General features: G+C 38.9%; 1 protein-coding gene across 5 annotated transcripts in view; it reads left to right on the top strand.

Moving 5' to 3' along the window:
- The window catches only part of FBLN1 (fibulin 1), an 80,888-nt gene that overhangs the window by 5,266 nt on the left and 53,354 nt on the right, over window positions 1–22,268 (top strand). For all 5 annotated transcript variants that reach the window (XM_065672811.1, XM_065672806.1, XM_065672802.1 and 2 more), the window contains 2 exons: window positions 11,396–11,495; window positions 19,464–19,599. In XM_065672811.1, the coding sequence (XP_065528883.1) occupies window positions 11,396–11,495; window positions 19,464–19,599 (236 nt within the window). The remainder of the gene's footprint in view (window positions 1–11,395; window positions 11,496–19,463; window positions 19,600–22,268) is intronic.

Genomic DNA, 22,268 nt, shown 5'->3' with positions numbered 1-22,268 from the left:
AAACCATTCCATGATTATATTTGACTAGATATTTAATTAAGTGTCTTGCCTTCACTTATTTAAACAAGTAGCACTTTTTTCCCCCCAGCTCTCATGAATACTTTTTGTCTGCTTTGTGCTTGTATAACCTACTTAAAAGTTTTGACAAATTGCCCTTTTGATTTCATGTGCTGTTGGATCTTAAGAAGATACCGGATTTCTAGATTCTCACAAATTCTCATTAGAATTCTTTTCACTAAATCAAATTAGTGGAAAATTTTCATTCAAAAGTAGCTGAATGATATCTGGGATGAGGTTTTGAGTATGTACTACACAAGTCTAGGAAGTATGTTGTTTTCTGGATTATGGTAGCACCCATAAGTGACCCATGCTAGACAAGGATGTAAGATGTTCCCTGCTAAAGGGTTCACTTCTGAGTCTAGTCAAAATCTGGATTGAGACCTTAAGCTTAGTAATAAAGCAGTACCTAAAAAAATCTTCTGTATCAATGCCAAAGTAAGGGTATGGATATTGAAATACTTTGCCAGATATATTCCAGCTTTTCAAGGTATTTCCAAGGATTTAGTAAACACTGGAAGGATATACTGTACAAATGCTACCAGCAGTACATCAGTTCAAAATACTACAATCCTCCAGCTTTGAAGTTCTTATCACTGAATAAATTTCAAGTATTGAGTACTTCTAATATCAATACTTTGGCAGAAAATCTGGAAGAGCTAGATACCAGTTTGCAGCTCAGTATACATAATTTAAAAAATGAGGAAAATCTCATGTAGGAAAAAGTTTTAGTAATGTTTTCTCCAAAACAAAACCTTCTCCAAATCATTGCATATAATTACGTGCAAAAATTGGATCTTTTGTTTTCTTCATGCTGTCTAAAGTTTGTGGTTCCCTCCATACTTGAACCTTGTCCCACTGTGGGTAAAGTTTATCCCATCTACTTAATGTTTCCAGACTATTCTTTAAATATGGCAGTAGTAGAATATAAGAATCCTTCATCATTGTCCATTATTTTTTTTAAATATATATATTCAGCAATAAACATGCCTACAGAGTAGATCTATTTCACTTAAGCAGTATATAAAAGGATAGTTATTCTTGCTCATTTTCTGATTAGATGAACATAGAGAAATCCCAGTGTGAAAATGTTTTCCCTGTGACCATTTTTCATGAGAAAATACAGGAGTGCTTAAGCATATGTATGTTTGATACTCTGAAACGTGCTGCTTTGTCATATTCTCAGATCCTTCCTATTTCAGTTGCTTTAATTTGAAAATATATGTATATATATTTGGGCTTAATTCAAAGCTCTTTAAGATTTATCTAAAGTCTGTCGCTTACTTCAGTATGTTTTGGATTAAGCTCGTTATACAAATGAAAGGGACTAACAACAGCTTAATTGTTACCTCTTATATAAAACTTTCTAAACACATGTTTTTTCAAGATTTGAAATGAAAAATCAAGAGAAGATGGAAAGTTTTTCTTAAATGAGAAAGAAAATGCTTCTTCAAGGTATCAACATTTTGTGAAGTAATTTCATTATTTGCATGATATTTTTCATACAGGGAAGAGTGAAGAACAAAATTTAGCATGTGCTTGTCCAAAAGAGCAGTTGCTGTTGTTCTTCCAATTATGAATCTTTTTCATAGATTCACCTTGTCATCTTGGTGAGACTGGGTTCTTTAGGCCACCTGTGTCTGTCAGAGCTGTAAATGCACTCTTTTTTCATGTTTTTGTGGATATGTAAAGTCTAGGATAGACATTATACTAAGCTGTTTACATGATGCTGACTTGGTGGGCTGTAGTGTTAAGTTTCTCTCAATATCTTCATGTCTTCTAGAAGTCTTCAGAACATACGTCAGTCTTCTACTTTCAGTATCTTTCGAACTCCAGCATCCTCACAGAAGTCCCCAGAATAATCTACCTGGAAAGATGAAAAAATTCAAGTCAATTTCTTTACAGAAAAGTCATCCATCCACATGAAGTAGCAATCTTCAGACACATAGAAAGCTGTTGAAGTGTGTAGGAGCCTGTGTGTAAGAAATAGTAACAAAAAAAATAGGTTTCAATAGGCTTTTGAAGTGGACAGTGAGGTAATGTATTATTAAAAATTCTCTGTCACTGCCTAGAGCAGCCTAGAGAGGGGATCAGCCCCACTTGATATTGTTTTGAACAACTAGATAAGAATCTGCCTAAAACTGACCATATTTTATCAGTTTTGCCTGAGATTAGTGGGTAAGAGAAGACAACCTCTTGAGGGCTCCGACATCCCTATCTTTTATGGTATTTTGATATATATTCAAAATGCCTTATAGTCTTCCTGCAATGGATGGAGTCACCTTTTCTAGTTTTTTAGTAGCCAGTTGTCTACTTTATTGAAAAAAATTCTTACTAGGGCTGAAACAAAATAAAAAAAGCCACAGAAAAGAACTTACTTTCCCCACCAGCAAAAATATAAGGCATGATGCAACATAACATTGCCTCCCTTAGGACTGCCCTTATCACCAAACACAGCAGCTACCTCATCACCAGCTATTGCCATGAATGATTTTAAGAGCTGCTTTTATAAATCGCAAACAGACATCTCAAAAGGAGGTTTGGTCATATCTGAAAAATCCCCCTAATTGTGTGATGGCCACTGCTGGTGCTACCAGAGCCACATTCCCCATAAATGAGTGTTCTCCAGACCTAAGAAAATTTCCAGTAAAATGTTGGCTGTTTTAAAACCAACCACAAAACACACTAACATACCAGGCATTTCCTTTAGGATGCTGCTGCTTTAGTTTAGTGTGCTAACTGGGTTTCTTCAATGATTTCAGCTATTCTGAAATAATCACACTTAGCTGGGAATACATCTGAAGTTAAAGGTTCAAACACTTAAAGCCTATTCAGGTCGTATTTCTTAGCACATGAACTGTAAGCGATTGCCAGTCCTTAAAGATCCAGTATGACCTCCACACTTGGAAGAGAGAAGCGCTATTATAATAGGATCTCTTTGAGGGCACACAGTAGAGAGACAGCTTTGTGGGCTGCAACAGATGCACTAGAAATGGCTTCCTGGCTTGTGCTGTTGTGTGTATTACAAGAAAGGGCATCTTGGCTCCAAGTTTTGTGTTAGGAAAGTTTAGATTGGTATATTCTTTAAGGGAATATGTAAGAACAATCTAGTGTGGAAGGACTAAGAACAGCTTACTGTTGAAAGGTGACTAATGCCACAGCTCAGCTGTGTCTATTCGTCTTACCCTATTGGTGTATTGGCATATTTGATGTGCAGTCTTGAGGTAAACTAGAACATCTCTGAAGAAAAAGAGAAGCTCCTATTCATTTTAGTTCTTTCTCTGCATATGAAATGGAGGAGATACATTTTCATGCCAACTCCAGCCTGAAGAGATGCAGCAAATATATCATCTCAGATGGAGAATGGTAATGGTTTCCTGTATCACATCATTACTCCAATTCAAACCATTTGTTTCAGGGAATCATGAGGCCCGATTTTCTGGTTTTTGTCTTTCTCTTTCACAGTTTCAGGTGTCCTTCACCCTTTCCGCTACTCTGTGTGCCTAATCCCTAGGTTTATACATAAGATCAAGATGTAACAAGGCTGTACTTATCCTGTTAGTCTATTACCAGTTGGACCTTTGAAGTCAGCTGGCTTCTCTCTTGTCTAAACATATCTTTGGGTCTATTTGATGCTTTCAGTGACCAGCCAGAGTGGTTTTTGCATTGCCAGAAACAGCATTTCCACAATTTGTTGTAAGGACAGCCAAAAACTCGAGATTACAAATCCCAGCTGGCAGCACTTGACTGTCGTCCCTGCTACAAAAGCAACTGCCTTGTCCACCTAATATTAGCCAGGTGTCATTGTTCCAAGGATGATTGCTTTGGCATACCAGATCAGGTCAAGTACTCTTTGTCTGCCCTGAACCTATAGCACAGTTGAGCCTTGGCCAAAGGGGTGTGCAGTCACTCTGGGCTTTTTTGTCAGGAGACTACAGATGTAAAGCGAGATTGTAAAACAATGTGACTCTGAATAATACAGGTGACCAATGAGTTATTTTGAGGATCAAAATCCATATGTAGACTTGAGGGTTTTTTCAGCTGACAGATGGATGAGCATCACTAGTAAGAGATTTCCTCGACAGGACAAGAAAAGTTTCCTCAGAAAGGTATGCTGTGAAAGTTGTAAGTATTTTTCGTACTGGAAATCTAAACGAATGCATGCCTGTTGTAATCATGAGTTCCAAAAATTCTGGATGACATACTGTTACTGAAGCATGTTGGAATAGTGCTGAACTTTCACAGAGTCCATCTGCTGCCTGTGTCTGCGTATGCTGAGAAGTGATAATCATGTTCTGTTTTCTCACATTCCATAGTGCTGAGACCCTGACAGAGTAAATTGAGTGAAGCGAAAAACCTACACCACATTTGCAAATGTTATCAATTTATGTCCTTAAAAGATTAAAAACATCTAAATAAGGAGGTGTGACTTTGACCCCTTGACCTGCGCTCACTTCCAAATCCATACCCAGCTATAGCTGGTTATGTGAGCTGGGAAGTTGATGGTCACATCACTTATTGCACTGAAGAACTGGAAAGCTTTATTAACACTAGCTTGTTAAACCCACCTAGGCTCAGGTGTAGCATTCGTTTGGTGTTATCATTAGCTTTATAAATGTTCCATAGTTCAACACCGAGTAATGAACAGCTGTCTAATCCTGGACTGTACATAGGATTTTCCATCAGCATCTGCTGTACAGAATAGCTGCTGTTACAGATTGTTACTTTAAAAATCTGTCCCTTTTTGATCTAGATGGAATGCTACTGCCATGAAAATTATCCAGTCCTTTTTACTTCTGCTTATTTTTTTTGCACAATTCCCAGAAACTATTCAGGGTTTCGCATTCCAGGAATCATGCTTTTGGGTAGCATTCTTCAGCTTATCTTTCTTTTGCAGAAAATATTCACTGTAGCAGCTGAATAAGCAATTATTACATCATAGAAGTCTAAGGTTATACAGATTTTAACCACATTCCTTGCTTTGAACTCCCACGCAGTATGGCAATCCTGTTAAGATTAGCAGACTACCCTTTTTTAAAACCAGCCATATGCCTGTACGCATTTTGCTGATGCAAGCATAGTTCATTGCTAGCTCATGGATGCATCATCTACGCAAGAAAAGATTTGAAAGTATTTGAATTTGTGTGACCTCTAATCACTTCTTATCTGATAGGTCTTCTTTGTCACAGGTTTTGTAAAAATAGAGGTTGGAGTTCCAGATGTTTCTACTGTCCTCTTGAGAGACTCCTGAAATCTCTCTCACAGTACTACATGTAGCACCTTGACATGAGGACAGGCATCCTCATTTTTTACCATACTAACACAACTCAAATTCTTTTGGATGGCCTGCTGCACATACTTATTTACAGGGACGAAGTAGTGACAAAGCTGCATTTGATTTTACCTAATATAGACTTGGATTTTCTCAAATAGTCAATTATCATGCACAGTTACTGTATCTGAGTGGAAAGGAAGTAAACATGCTACCATCTTAGCAGACCTCTGTTTTATCTTCATACTTCTTTGTCTTGTGATGCCAGAAAGCTGAACAGTTTCTTCACAAACTCACAAAATGTACCAGGTAGTGTATTCCCACACTTTACAACTTTCCTGTGGGGTTTCTCCCTCCAGATAAAAGGGCACATTTCAGCTGAACACTGACAATATCATCAGCCTTTCCTAGAAGTGTTTCGTCTCTCAGATGCCTGAGATTTCCCTGGCTCATTTGCAAGAAACGTTATGCACTTGGCAAAACAATAAGGAGCACCAGGTTCAGCAGAACAGTACTGTAATTTCTGTTTGATCATCTTTAGCACTCCAGCTCTGAGGGGTGCCATGAGCAATAAAAGACACATGGTCACATTCAGAGAAAAGAAACCACATCACTTTCTGCACAGTAAGTGACATTCTCTGAGATGTCGTAATCAGTGTAGTTTCTACCATCTGCTTCCTGCCTCCCTTTCCTTTCAGATATCCTGCATTACAAACCTCTAGTTATGAGAAACTGAAGAGAGGCCATGACCCCCCATGCTGTTGGTCCCCTGAAGAGGGTGTAAGGAGGCACAAATGGCCTCAGTATGAACTGCTTGCCCAAAGGCTTCCAACTGGGAGCCACATGAATATGCACATGTAAGGTTGAATCCACAACAGTGGAAAAATACAGTTACAAGACGGTAAGCCTGTCCTGGTTCTGAATACTCATTAACAACTCTTCATGCCAAAGTAGTCACAGTCGATTCCAATGCAATCAGGAATTGACACCTGAAGTGTGAGACATGCACTTTCTCAGATTTTGAAAGAGTAGAGATTTGTCCACAAATGACCATTTCTAAAAGCAAACTTCAAGGCCAGCATAGAGAAAATGTTTTTCACTGGTTTATTGTTATGTTTTAGAAGAATGGCCTTGAGGGTGGAGTCCTTTTTTTACTGCTTGTTTTTCACTTCCCTCTATTCTCAAGAGATTTTTGGCAGAATCTTTGAAGGATATGAATTGTGATGTCACCAAAACAATGAGTCTGGACCACAGTTCTTCCTCAGAAAACTAACTGAAATCCTTCTTTGCCTGGATGCAGTCCTACAGGCGAGCTTAGCTTGGTCTGCTTTGAATTCTTGAGTTATTTGGTTGCAGTAGAGGTGTGTTGCCAGAGCTGGGAAGGAAGAACTGGTGTCCAGAGCCAGGGATTGTCCTTCTGGGGAGGAACTTGGCTAAAGACCCATTTGTACAAAGCCTTGCAAAAACCTGCAGCCAGCTCTGCACTTGAGTTAAATGTGTATCATTTTTCAACACAGTTAAGATTGATTGCAGACAACAGCACTAAAAATATGGTTATTTATAACACATTGTATGAAATTTGGTGCATATAGCATTTGTTAGCAATACACTGGCAGACCGAGCACATGAGACAGTGTCCCTATTCCCAGAGAAGAGATCAGACACAAATTCACATCTTTCAGCACAGGCAGATATTTATTAACAAGACTAATTTTCTCTGTGTCATTATGAACTGCAGTTGGCTTTCAGACACTGGCATGAATTCTGGACACACTGAGGAATTCAAGAGAAATATTGCTTTGACTTTGTAATGACAGAATTGTGACCATTATTTTGGGTATGCAAGTAAGACTAGAAGGGTGACCTGGGTCATGGAGTACAGAACTCTGTTATATACTGACATTAAAAGTAATTTTGTTTGTAAGTATAATGATTTTCTTATTAAAACACATTTGGTTTATTTGATCCCATAATTCTGATTATTGTTTACTACTGTAATATTTGTTGACAGGAACCACATCCTTTAATAAGGTTCACTTATCTAGGCTTAAAATGGTCTATTTCTTCCAATTTTTCCTCGTAGAATAGGTCTTTGATTCCTCTGACCATCTTTCTTGTCTTTCTTTACACATTTTTCCATTTTGATGTAATCTTTTCTGAAGAGGGATGGCCATAATTCTGCTTAATACTGCAGAGCTTTGTACTGTAGATCAGATAATTACCTTACAAGTACCTACCTCAAGATGAATGATGCATCCTAAAATCTCATTTAACTCTTTCCATTTTGCTTTGAATTGTTGGATTATAATCACTAGTCAGGATATATATGTTGTTCCCTGCAAGCAACTGAGTTACCTGAGGGAATTATCTCTACTTGCTTGTTTGTCCTTTCCCACATATGAAGGTCTGCCCTTTGAAGTACTCATGTAAACTCTGATGTGTGTCAAAGCAAGTGTGATCATGAACAGATTTAATATTTCCGCTTATTTTGATAACTGCAACAGGTTAGTGTTAGGGTACATGAAGAGATGGAAAGAGGCTGTAAAACTCATTCTACATCAGGAGCACCAGGGAATGATGGTTTTGTAACTGGTGTAGGGAGAGTCAGAGGACACAGATGCTTGTCCTTACTAGGCTCTGCAGGAAGTAATTTGTGAAGATGGATAGTCTTGAATATAATGCTTCTGCTTACTGAATTTTGCTCCTTTTAGATATGCTTGGAGCAAAACTAAGAATGACACAATCATGTGAGGCATTTTATGATCCAGTAGAGAGATGGTCTGGGAATGACCCATTGTGCACTCCCCGTTTTGCCACCCACTTGCTGTGTAATGTGGCCAAGTAATTTCATCAATCTTTACTTCAGCTTCTCCATCAAAAAGAAGTGAGATTTGCCTTTCTCTGTGCAGCACAGCAACCTACAGATGAATGGGTCTTACTTATTTTTCGTTAAGTAATTAGTCAAAAATCATTGAGGTTGGAAGAGACCTCTTGAGATCATACAGTGTCTGAACTCTCACAGTAAAGAAGAGTTTTGTTGTATTCAGATGGAACTTCATATGGTATAATTTGTGTCAATTGCCTCTTGTCCTGTCAGTGGACATTTTAGAGAATTCTGGCTCCATTTTCTTCATCTGCTCCTGGCAGGTATTTATAAACATCGATCAGATTTCTCCTGAACCATTTTTTTCTCCAGGCTTAACAGTTCCAGCTCTCTGTCTCTCTTCATGTGAAAGATACTTCAGTGCATAAATCATCTTGGTGGCCCTGCACTGGACTCACTCCAGTAAGTCCATATCTTTGTTGAAATAGGGAACCCAGGACTGGACACAGCACTCCAGATGATGCTGAGTCCAGTCAGCATCATGATGCTCCAGATGATGCTGAGCACACAGCACTTCATTGATGCTGAGCAAAGGAGAAGAATAACCTCCCTCAACTCACTGCGAATGTGCTGTCTAATGCAGCCCAAGATGGTGCTGGAAAAGAGAGAATTTGTGTCTGATCTCTACTCTGCCAATAGGGACACTGTCTCATGTACTCTGCCAGTCTATATGCATCAAATTTCATACAATGTGTTACGAGTCACCATATTTTTAGTGCTGTTGTCTGCAGTCAGTCTTAACTGTGTTGAAAAATGTACACATTTAACTCAAGTGCAGAGCTGGTTGCAGGTTGCTGGCTTTGTGAGTGTGTGTTGCTGGCAGTGACCACCAGGACACCTAAGTCCTTCTTTGAAGAGCTGCTTTTCAGCTGGTCAGTCCTCAGTGCGTACTGGTGCATAGGGCTTATTCCTCCTCAGATGCAGGACTTTGCATTTCCCTTTGCTGAACTTTGTGAGTTTCCTGCCAGCCCATTTTTCCAGTCTGTTGAAGTCCCTCTGGATGGCAGCACAACTCCCTGGTGCATCAACATCATGGATTTGTATCAGCTGTGAACTTGTTGAGGGTGTACTCCTTCCCAGTGTCCATTTCACTGTCCACTTACCTAACTTTGTCAGCTTGTCTTTGACAATGTTATGGGAGACAGGGGTAAAACCCATACTTGTGTCAAGGTAAACAACATCCACTGCTCTCCCCTCATCGACCAAGCTAGACACCTCATTGTAGAAGGTCGTTAGCTAAGCATGGTATACCTTTCATAAATCTAAGCTGACTTCTCCTGATCACCTTCTTGTCTTTCACGTGTGTGGGCATTGTTATCAGGAGGACTTTTTCCATCACCTTCACAGACAATGAGGAGAGGTTGGCCAGCCTGTAGCTTCCCAGATCTTCCCTCTTGAAGATAAGGGAAACTATGTCTTCCTTGAAAATGGTGGGAAATTTGTTCTCTTCCATTCTTCAGGAACTTCTCTTGTTCACCATGACCTCTCAAAGATAGTTGCGAGTAGCCTGGCAGTGACATCAGCCAACTTCCTCAGCACTCAAAGGTGCATTCTGTCAGGGCCATCAAGTAAAAAACTTATGAAAAAAGAGAAAACATTAGAAAGCTGTCCCTCTTGATAATCAGATTTAATTTTTTTTAATTTTACACAGAGCGCATATTTGTTATACAAGGAACTGTTCAGTATCTGCACTACAAGATAATTAATAGGAAAATGTGACTCATGTTTATTCCAAGTTTTGATACACCTGCTGTGCAGTGAACTTTTGCACTTGGAATATGAAGCAAATCTGTAGTGCTTGTCAGTTCATTAACAGTATTTAGATTTATTAAATTAGAGACTTTTGCAAAAATATCCTCTGAACAAATAATTACCTTCATTATGCTTTCCCTTAGTTTCAGGGTTGTTATAAGTTGGTATCTGTATTAATTTTTCTTTCATATGTTATCAAAATACTGTCTCTCCGTACGATACTCCTGCATTTACAGGCATGCTTTTGAGTAAAACATTAATTGAAAAATAACCTCAGGAAAAAAATAGTTCTGCAAACTAACTTGTCATGAGATTAATCTATCTTCCATATCAGATAGTTACTTGATCTCATGGAATCATAGGATGGTTTGCATCTGAAGGGACCTTAAAGATCATCTAGTTCCAACCCCAATAACATCATTAATACTGTATTTTTCAGAATTTCAAAAGATTGCTTATTGCTACTGATGTTTTTGTTAATAAAGGAGTGCAATCTGACAGATCCTTTTATTTTGCAGTACTCTTATCTATATGAACTTTTTTCTGCTAGAGTATCAGACTCTAGGCTGTGTCTTTACGTGGCAGGTAAAGAGAAACTGCAATTTGCATTACCAAGGAAGGAATACCTCCAGCATCTGGGCTTATTGCAAGGTGCTAACAGATGCTTCATTTGGCCATGGCTGCCTTATGGATGGGTGCACTATTGTGTGTGTAGATTAGTGTCCTGGGTTCAGCAGTAGCAGTCATTTTTCTCCTTCTTAGTAGCTAGTGCAGTGCTATGTTTTGCTTTTTTGGCCTGGGAACAGTGCTGATAACGCCGATGTTTTCAGTTGCTGCTCAAATGTTTGGTCTGGCCAAGGACTTTCTGAGCCTCATGCTCTGCCAGGGAGGAGGGGAAGCTGGGAGGAAGCAGAGACAGGACACCTGACCCAAACTGACCAAAGAGGTATTCCATACCACAGCACGTCATGCCCAGGATGTAACGGAGAGTTACCCCGGAAGGGTTGGGGACTGCAGGGTTGGACGAGGTATTGGTCGGTGCTCGGCTGGGGGGAGTGGGGCGAGTTATTGGTCGGATGGTGTTGAGGTGTTGTATTCTTTCCTCTTGTTATTTCCTTTATCATTATTATCATTGGTGGTAGCAGCAGTGGTTTGTGTTATACCTTAGTTACTAAACTGTTCTTATCTCAACCTGTGGGAGTTGCATTCTTTTCGATTCTCCTCTCTGTCCCTCCAGGAGCAGGGGGAGGGCAAGAAGGAGGGGGGGGGGGGTGAGTGAATGAGGTTTCTGGTTGGGTTTAAACCATGACAATTAGGGAAAATGAATGGATTCTTGTTTTGTTGGTTTGTTTTTAACTGGCAGATGCAGTACCATTTACTAAGGTTATATTAAATATATTGTCTTTTTCTTTCTTTCTTCATTTCTGCAGATCTTTCAATGGAAGAATGCTGTGACAAGGGCATTGAATGGGCAAATAAAAACAGAATATGTGCTTCTCTACCCTTAATATCTGAGTCCAGAGAATGCAGGTATATAGTTAAGTATTGTATGTTAAACTACAGTTTGTATTTGCATATAAAACCATGGTAATGGCAGGTATGAAAGCTGATTTAGAAGATAAAGCACCCAGCTCCTAAATTCAAGTTTTTCAAATCCACCTTTAGCCTTGGGGAGTACCTACTGAGTCCCTACTTTTCTTCCATTATGTCCTTTAAATTTTTGCTGTTCTAGTATAGAGTCATCCAGCTCTATCTGTTTGACATGTACTGTCTCTTGGGCAGAAGAGTACTATACTCAGAGGGCTTGGATTTTGCCTACAGTCAAGACATCTCAGTGTGACACCACTAACGTCAGCAAAGCTTCTTCAGTTTATAAGGATTGTGGATCTAGCTCAGCAATGGTCCAAATTCTTGAACAAAATTGTATCAAGAAACGTGACAGATCCTGTGTACATGAATAATCTATGGATTGAATACATACATATGTATTTATGTAAGACAGCCTTTTAAAACTGTTTCTTCTGTGTAGTGCCACACAGGTAATTATCCTGCAGGTCTTAGCTGAATTGCTGTGTGTGGCAACTTACAGCTTAAGTCAAGGAGATCAGTGGTTATGTAGAGTGTCTGACTTTGGTCAAATGTATTTGACCACAGACAATAGTAACCTTTAGTTTATAAATACGTTTCTTAAACCTACTGACATTTAATATGATCCTAATTTTTATTATGTAATCTAACAAATGAAATAATCAAAAGGTTAAAATTATTTGAACAGTAATATTTTGTTTATACTGAATATCTTATATGGTTGGGAAATTCTTATTTTTTATGTCAGTGATAGTTTATGTTATTTTTGCTGTTAAATGCACCTGTTGCATATAATTTGTGGAGTAAACAGTTTGTGATCAGTAATCTGAGGGGCAGCTTCACAGAGGACTTTGTATTTAAGACATGTTGCATTGCTCCCATCTTTTCAAATGCATTGCAAAGTGATTTAACCTCAGTAACTGTAGATGTGTTGGATTGATCTTTATTATGGAAAGAATGTGTCTTGCAGGCAAGTCTGTCCATGTTCTCTGACTTTTGCATTTATCTTGGCATTGAAAGCAGTCTCTTACGCAGAAGAATTGACAGATAGGACTTAAATCCCAATTTAGAAAATACCTTGAAGAGTCAGAAGAGTTAGAGACAAAACAGAGGCAGCAAAACCAGGAAACCAAGTTTACTGAACAATCTGGGAGTGAGAATCTCGATGATTTAATGTTAATTTGATTAATGTGGGTTGTGATTCTGCTGTAAATGTAATGTATTCTTTTAAAGACTGCCATTTTAGAGAGACTTTAGGACTTAATAGGAACTGAAAAAGGCTTACTAACACTTCATCTAGCTTTTGTGCATAATTTATATGTAATTAAGAAAATCATAGTGATGTAGTGGTGATTCAGAAATGGCTAGGGTCACGTATTCTGTGAGAGGCATGAACACTTATTGACAAACAAGAAAAATATGGATAAATGCAATTCAGTTGCATTCATTCATGACTGCATGATAAAGAAACATATTTATGTTTGAGTGAAGCTTGGCTTCACTCTAAAAATGTGAACCTTTGGCACCTTTGATTATTTTCTCTAATGGCAATATTATTTTACTCCAGTTACGATTGCAAACTGGCCTATCTGTGAGAGTTACAGAAAAATGCCTTTACGATGCCTTTTCAGACAGAAAAGTAAGGGACAAATACTACTTCTACTTGCTGGTGTAACTGGAGCCAGAATGAGCAGTGAGGGAGCATGATTCCCTTTGCAGGCACGTGAGGGTAATGGCACTGATTTTGTACATTTATACCTACCGCACAGAGGTGTGGGCAGAACCAGGTTCATTGCACTTGCTGAGGTCTAGGCAGGTGAGAATACGGCACAGGATGCCTTATTGGTTACAGATTTTCCAAAGAACTTCCTTCCTATTTAAACACCTGCATTTAAATGAACATTAATAAATGTTTATTTAAACACCTGGCATTTATGCGGTTGTTTAAACTCCAGCTGGGATGTTTTGACTGTCCAGTGCAGCACAGTGTTGAACAGCATAGATCATCTGACTTGGAGGGCTCTAAAAGAACATGGCCTCTTGCGTGTACAAGCCCATATTACTTCATACCAGATGGAGCTATTTGCCCTGCCTATTTTAGCTTAGGTTTGCAAGGTTAGCAAGGGTAAAATACATTGTGAAATGAGCAGTTTTGATGAAGAAAAAATGATTTTGTGCAGTTACTTTACAAAGACCATGCAACACAGAACAGATTGGATGTGAGTGCTTTCCCCAGCACGCATTACAAGAATTTACATGCTGGTTTTGAATCCTCTGCTTAGGATAATAATAACATAATGGCATCTCAGATTCAAGTCCTTCCCTCAAAGCAAGGTAGTTTATTTTGCTTTTCTTTTGTTCATGTGAGGAACAAGCTGCCTTAGTGAATTAGAATTGACCTTTTTCCCAACAATTTAAAGCACATTCCTAGTAATCAAGAAGGGGTTCCACATAAGTGCTGAAATTCGCACACCTGCCATGTGTGAAACAAGCTGACAGATCTGGGTTTCAACATCTTTTTAGGATCCTTCCCCCTAATCTTGTGTGGCTTCTGCGGGCCTTGCCATCCATGTGTGTGGCACTTGCTGAATATGACACAGGTCAAACTGCAGATATGCTCACTTTCTTGTCAGCACAGGTGAGCCAGGCCCTTTCTGAAGTTCAGGTGAATTCACAAGATCTACTTGGCTTCTGTTACTCAGTTGCATTTAAGTTGAAACCAGGCTCTGTGCTCAATGTCCAGTCATGTCTGCAATCTCTTACTGTGGTTGCTTATGCCACAAATGAGTATACCTCACCGTATTATCACTCTGGACAACAATGATATTTTTCTGTGTCTTCATGATTCAGTAAATATGAGTGTAGAGTTATAATGAAAAATAACTTTGGCTGTCATAACAGCAGCTTTTTGCCCATTCATCCATTTTCTTGTGATGTGGTTAAACTCACAGCAGAGGGAAAAAGCACAGCTGCCTTTTTTGGTTTGGTTTGGTTGGTTTTGTTCATTTTTTTTGGAACTCAACCTGCCCAATAAATCTTCTTCCTTTAAAAATGAAGAGTTTCACCTGCCAGAGCTTTTAGCAAGTGAGCTTAATTCCTGGGCCAGAAACAGTCTATCTCCATATGAGAATTGCATGCCTTTAGCACTGAGTAAAGTCTTTGGAGTTACATTATTTATTATTAGTGTTTCAAGAATGCATCAAAGGAGAACCTACAGAACATTCTGCTAGGTACAGTGCAAGAACAGAACAAAAAAGTCGTCTGTTTTCCCAAGTAGAGACAAGTGGCAGCACTTGGATACAGACTCATTCGGGAACACAAGGAAGTAATGAGACAAGAGTGTTTGGAGTGATAGACACCAGACGCTGATTGCTGATAGATGCTTATTGATTTGTGCCATTGTAAGTCTGGAAGAGCTTTTGATTTTGGACCTCAAAGTTGTGACAGTTTTATGTATGAAAAAGCTGTTTAAAGTGACTTTTGGAGAAGTTGTCTTTATTAATTATTATCTCTTCTCTGTAGTCTGCTAAGTGTGCCTCACAGTCACTAAGATTTTTTGGCTTCACAGTGAGAGGGGTAGAACAGTCTGCTATGATGTGGTGAGGGTTTTATTGCCACTTATTTAGGATGATTTGCTTACTTCACTTTGTGAATAGAGCCAAACTTCATCCTTCTCTGTCACATGATCAGTGTTGTTTCTCTACATAATATATAAGATCAATATAATTTTACCCTTTACCTTCAAGAAAACTTTTATTATATAATCTATAAAGTTTTTATGAATTGCAGCTGATTAATTTTGAGATTTGTTGAATCAATTATTTTTACTTGAATCCTTTGCTAATTTATAAAACATGATCAAATATATGTATTTCCATTGTTGAAGCACTCTTTATTATTTTCATTTGTCATGCTGTGTCACACATAATACCAGATCTTGCTCTTAATTTTCTTAAATCCATTTCTATTGCGCGCTAAACTGCAAACTGAAAGGACTAAGAGTGGAAACCCCAGCTTGTCTTTGCAAAATAATTCTGGCGTGGAATCAATCTCTTTTTAATTTGAATATTTTTTGTCCAAGAACTTCCACTGTGCACATGAATAGCACTGACATAGTTTGAAGACAGGCTAATAAGTAAAAGGAGAGAGGGAGAGGGTAATGAAATGAAATGGGCAACAGAGACGTTTCAGAGAAAAGTTAAATTTTAATGCTTTTATGGAAAGAAATGAAAGGAAAACCAGGTGATTACAAAATCTGTGCTGGTTTAGGACTGCATCCTCTGGGAAGGAGAATAATAAATATGAAGGGGTTGTGGAGATAAATAGGCATGTAGATTTTCAGCTGGAAATTTATTCCATGAAAATCAGTAGCATCAGTTAAACAGAAAGTAAAAGCAAAAATATAAACCATTATTTTTTATCTTGATTTATTATCAGATTACCTAGTAATGAAATAACTTTTAGATCAGCATCTGCAACAAAGAATAACGATTTTTTAAATGTCCAAGTGTTTTCTGTTCACTTGTGAGCCATGGATGAAACTTATTTCAAAGGTACATGATTTTACCTGTAATACTCTGCATGAATGTCAGTTATGAGGCCCCATGCTCCTAGATATTTCATATTTAGTGTCTTAATTTTTCAGCCATATTGCAAATAACCATTTATTTCAATAAGGTTCTGCTGCACTATTTTAACTGAAAATCAGAATATGGCAGATAAGGTAGAAGTAGCCTTTTAATTATTAGGAGTGACTGAAAAAAATACAGCCAAAACCGCAGGAAAGTAACCCTCTACTTTCTCTTTTTTTAGAGACCAATATTGTATGCTGTTTGTAGACATAAAGAATAGGAATGCTACACAAAGCTTTTTCACAATGGGACAAATCAGTAGCCTCTACTGGCTAATCATAGAATCAGCTGGGTTACAAAAGACCTTTTAAGACCACCAAGTCCAACCTTTAGCCCAGCACTGCTATGACCACCACTAAACCATGTCATCAAGGGCCTCATCTACATGGTTTGTGAACAGTTCAGGGACGTTGATTCCGCCACTGCCCTGGGCAGCCTGTTCCGATGCCTGAGCACCCTCCCTGTGAATAAATTTTTTCTAATACCCAGTCTAAACCTCCCCTGGTGCAGCTTGAGGCCATTTCCTCTTGTCCTATTGCTTGTTACATGGGAGAGGAGACTGACCCACACCTCAGTGCAACCTCCTTTCAGTCCTTCTGCTGTGAAGTAGAAAGTGGGTATATATTATATTAGGGTCTGAGCCAGGGAGACACATATAACCTAGCAAAGATAGGGATGGATACTCATAATCTCAAAAGTATCAGTCTGAAGAGCGTGTGGTGGCATGCTCTAGCAACCATCAGCAAAGGGAAAAGGATAGTCAGCTGGGCAGGCTAAGTTGCAGTCGGAAGACCAGTACTATGCAGACCTTTTAGCATTTTTCTTTGTCATATTACAAGTATTTCTACCTCTGTTACAGACATACAAGCATTTACAGTCTCAAGCAATATTTGCTACCAGTGCAACTTCACTGTAGGATTTGGGCAATGAAGTGTAATTTTATTGTTGTTCTGAGAGAGCAAATGGTATTTTAATCTAGTATTCAGTTGATGTTTAATTCCTTATTACAGTTGGGGTGGGCCACATGACTTACGAATACAGCTGTGGGAAACATTTTAAGAAACTGTTTTGTTTTGGTTGAAATTGCCAATTTCTCAGAGATTTCAAAGAGCTTATTTGTATTTGGGGGGAAAAAAAGGCCACACTGGAAATCAAACAGATCTACTGAAAGACTGCTGTTGTTTGTCTGTTTATTTGTCTGTGGCTAACAAATCTAGCTCCTCAACAGGACTTGGAGGGCTAAAGGAGCTGGAAAGTCTCAGCTCCCACACTGTGGAGCTTGAAGTTCAGGTTTTAAAGGCTCCCAAAGTCCTAACAGTCAGACCACCCCAGAGCTGGGCAGGGAATGGAAATTCTTCTTCAGAGGGAATTTCAGCAACAAAAAGGCTACATATTCTTCCAAGCTGGAACTAAATCAAATATCAAAACCTTCAAATATTCTGCCATATAAAGTTACTGTCCTGGGCTTAACTTCTTGCTGTGACTTTAGAGTCTATTTTTTAAGACTTTGTTCATGAATTTATCCTGGTTTTTGTTCCTATGCATTGAAATCTCATAGCTGTTTTTGTCCAAGGGAGAACTGCACAATCGGACCATTGCAAAATCCAGTAAATAAGAATTGGGGATCTTCAGGATGGTAGCTTAGCAACCTTGCCTTACGATTGTAGCTTAAAAAACAGTATGCACAGAGATGCAGAATCTAAGCCTAATATCCATATAGCCTCTGCTTTTGGTGGGCTGGACTGGATGACCTGGCCTTAGAGCCGAGGTTGTCCCTCACACCACTTGGGAACTGAAAGCTCATCTTATGGTCATCGAGAGCAGGGGGGCTACTCCAGAGGTGATGTATGGGAATCCACTTATCTCAGGTGACAGTAGAAACCTGTGGCTCATTGGTGCAACTAGCTCACCCCTCTTCCTTAAACTTCCAAAATATCTAATGGTGTAAATGAAGGATTTTTAAGAGTAAAGTGTAATAGTGTGCTGAATATCTATACATGGCTTTATGTATTTCTAAGCAACCCTTTAAAAGATTTTACTCATCAGTTCACATAACTAGAGATGAGGAGAAAAAAAAAAAAGGTGAATACTCATAACGGCAAACAGAATGTGTTCAGTGTTGTTGGTCTGTAAGATATAAAAGATTTCCCATGCTGCTGGGTGTAGAAGGGCATTTAGAGGGCTTTTCTGTGCACTTCTTATAGAGCTCTAACATATCAGGGCATGACTGATTGTACTGTAAACAGAATTTATCAGCTTGGATTGCCTTTGGGATAGTTTCCCCCTGGCAAACTCAGGTTCTATCATTCTTAGTGAAACTGGGTTATCACAAAACACATGGGTATGTTTATACCCTTGTATGTGTAATCTGATTCACTACCATTCTTTTTAACTTTCTTCTCCATTTCCCAGTGTCTGTTACAGGAGGTAGCAGTGGAAAAGCTTTAAATTGCAAGCTCCACCCATGGTGCTACCCAGCAAAGCCAAGTTATGCTAAAAACAGTATGGAGAAAAGGAAGATATCTCCTTCAATGGGCTTTGCATTCAAGTGGCAGTAACAACAAGAGAGGAGGAGTTTAAAACCTGCTCACATACATTATTTTGCCACGGGAAGGAGTTTTCAATTTATTCACTGAAACGGAGATAAAATAGAATGATTTTATGAGCAGGGGAAGTACCAAAGAGATGAGTTTCTGCAGATTTTTATCCTTTCTCCTCTGCACATTTTGCCCTGTAATACTGTTCTCTCCCCTGTCTTTCTTCAGTTCTTGCTTGCAATACTCTTCTCACTATGATTTTCCTTGTTATCTTCACTTCCCTTTATTTCCATTTGCCTCATAGAGCAGCACTCTGAGCTTCTTTCAGCATGCTGTGTCTGTTCATTTGCGCAAGGGGCAGCAGGTGTGAGGGTAGCCTGGCTGCAGGATTGCAGACTCTCACTTCCATCAGAGCACTGAGTTGGATGCCATCTTGTCTTCAGCCATCAGTTATTACAAAACATGCAAGAATGCAAGTCCTAAAGACCTTGAGCCCTGTGGCAAATGTGGTTGAAGTTACCCATTTGCATAAAAAAGTGTTAGGGCATTCTGCAAGGTAGACAGGCTGTTAAACTGTATTAAACGTATCACCTAGACATTCTGCCTACTCCTAAGAATATTTGGCATTGTAACTAAAATGTAAACATCTTTCCATAAGATGAATGCTAATTATTGAAACTTGCATTATCTGTTCTTGACCTATGTATGACATTTTTCTCCTATTGCTCCCGTCCTTTCGTCAGCATGACTCAGGTACAGTGCTGCCGCAGCCAACTGGAGAAACAGTACTGTTCAGATGGGATTGAGTTTGCCAATGTACGTGAAGAGTGTGACTCGCATATTGGTGAAAACTCCACCTGTGAAGCTGACTACTTCAAGGTGAGACATAAGAGATACTCCTGCTCATCTTTAAGAAATGGTATTGACTGTCTAGATTACTATTAAGGGTTGACCCTGAAGGTCATGATACTCAGTTTGATGCACATAAACAGGTTTTTTCCCCTCCTAAACTTCCTGTCTCTGTTAAGGGTGTCCACTTTGTGCTTCTTTGAGATAAACAGTTCCTTGTTGAGTGAAGCAGACTGTTTCATTACATTTTTAGCACAAGCAGAGGGTAGAATGCAAAAGGGTGGAAAGTCTTGAATGGGCAATTGGCTATGAAACTAATTTTGCATAAAGACATAAACGCTGTAGGATGGGTGAGAAACTTAGACATGTTTCAGACTTTAGCTTTCATTAGAGCTTCATGAATTACGGTCAAACTCAGTGATTCTTGGTGTTGGTGGTCCAAAGGGGTAGGACTGAAGTTAATCCTCTTAGTGTGCTTATTATTCTAGCTTGTGTATGTGTCCTTAGTTAACACCACTTTGATTTACAATTGAATGGAGACATGTAAGCTTGCGATAATAGTATTTGATATTAGAGTAGAAATGCCTACTGTTGGCATCTTTAGTTAATCTATGCCCTGCCTTCTGCGTTTACTACTGTCTTTGCCTCTCAGTTCTTGAAAGGGAGCCTATTCATAGCACTCTGGAGAGTGCTTTTGGAAGAAAGTTCTATCAGCAAGATCTTGACCTTGACCATGACCCAGTCATTAACAGCTCTGGTCCTGTTACAGATTTCTTTCAGTGGTGATGAAAATAGATGAGAATGATTTTAATTTTCTCCACTGCTCAAAAATGCTGAGTGTTTTTGGTCATTCAGTTAAAAAAAAAATCAACTATATATAAGATGGCAGATAATGTCTGACTCACAAGTTTCATGTCTCTTCAAAATGACATCTTGATCATGTTCCTGGCAGTAGGATGTCGCTGGTGCCAGGGCTGTGAAGTGATCTATGTTCTCACTGTGAGCGTAAGAAAGGCAACACATGCTGATGAGGCTGGCATTGTTGGGTTGTCACAAACTTGTCTACATTTGCAGCCTGATTCTGTCCACGGTGGAGTGTGTCCCCTAGAGGAGCCATGTCCAGGGTATGCCCTCCTCCTGGCTTAGAGATTCCTCTGTGCAGCCTTTGCTATTAGGAAGTGTGTCCATCCCAATGTGCATGTGGCATGAAAAAATATTTAGCCCTATGTGTCAGTACTTTGAAGGGCTATGAACAGATGAACAAAGACCGTGATGGCTACTACTCTGCAGATTCGAGTGCTTGCAAACAGAGACAGGTTTATAACAGCAGCACTATTTTAAACACATGCCATGGGACAACTCTAAACCAGAATAGAACTGTTCAAGGAAACCCACTTTCCCATCAATTGACTGATGTTTCCCTTTATGGGCTTGTCAGCATGAGGAAGAGTTAATGGTGTTTTTCAAAATGGCCCGACTTCTTTAAAGATGTCAGGTTTTCGTGGTGACAGCTGTATTATTAAACAAAATGAACTTGGCCTTGGTCTCTGGCCCTGAGAATAAACTGCTCAGCACAGCTCATGTCACGTAATTGAAATCTTTCGCCTGCAAAACACAGTGCATAAGGGCTGTTGGGAACACTCGCTGGCCTGTGCTAACCCCAAAATATGCTTCAGCATTGTGTGAGAGGATGTTAGTTGCCATTAGAGCTTCCTAATATTTAAACATTGCAGATGATTGAAGGACAAAGCCCATATTCTGTCCCTATTTAATTTACTTGTATAAACACGGTCAGTGTTATTTAATCGTCGTCAGCCACATTCTACCTCCCCCTTCCCCCACAGTAGGAATGTCTTACACTTAATAACTCTACGGACTTGGCTGTAGGTATGTCTTTGTAGATAGTCTGTTTGATCCATGATGGACATAGATGATTTATGATCTAATATAAGTGACCAATTCATTATTTCTTTTGTTGAATAGTTTGAACCTGATGACCTTGCAAGATAATGTATCTTGCAGTTGTGCTGTGCAGTAGCAAACAAGCTTTAATACTAAGCTCATCTGACATGGGCTTGAATCTCATTTTGCCTGAGTTGCTCAGTTTCTGTTTAGCTTAGGTAGCATAGGAAATCTTTTGTATCTTCTTTGTCTCCTTCAAGGAAGCAGAAAGAGTGATTTAGTAATTCAGTCAGTAGGATTAATCACAGTAGTTTGCAGCAAATGAGGCAGCAAATCTTTCTTTTGAATCTAAAACTTGTGATTGGAAAGAAGATAAAAGGACCATATTTTGAAAACACTTGCCTCGGCTTTTATACGCAAAGGCAGTAGGCGTAGGTAATGATGGGCATAATTTTACTCCTCCGTTTTTTTTGAAGCATAACTTCTTGAAAAAAAAGATGCAAAAATTAATCTTTAAATCTTGATCAAAAACCACTAATCAGTTGCAGATTTGTTTCTGGTACAGGCAAAGTAGAAATGGATTTATAAAAGACTTTCTTTTCCCCAAAATCAACATACAGCCTTATCTCCCCAGTTTTGGCAAGAATACTGTGTTTGTGTATATTGGGTGAGCATAAAAGTTTTATTGCTTTGGACTGTTGAACTTATTTTTAATTTTTGTTTAGATCTTCAAAAGTCCCGAAAAATTCCACTGGCTGACTTGAATTTTTTTTCAGTCTTGTTTTTCATAGCATCTA

Source organism: Lathamus discolor, chromosome 1 (assembly GCF_037157495.1).
Source record: "Lathamus discolor isolate bLatDis1 chromosome 1, bLatDis1.hap1, whole genome shotgun sequence".
NCBI lineage: Eukaryota > Metazoa > Chordata > Aves > Psittaciformes > Psittacidae > Lathamus > Lathamus discolor.
Note: the sequence above shows the minus strand (reverse complement) of the source record. Positions and strands in the feature narration are given on the sequence as shown.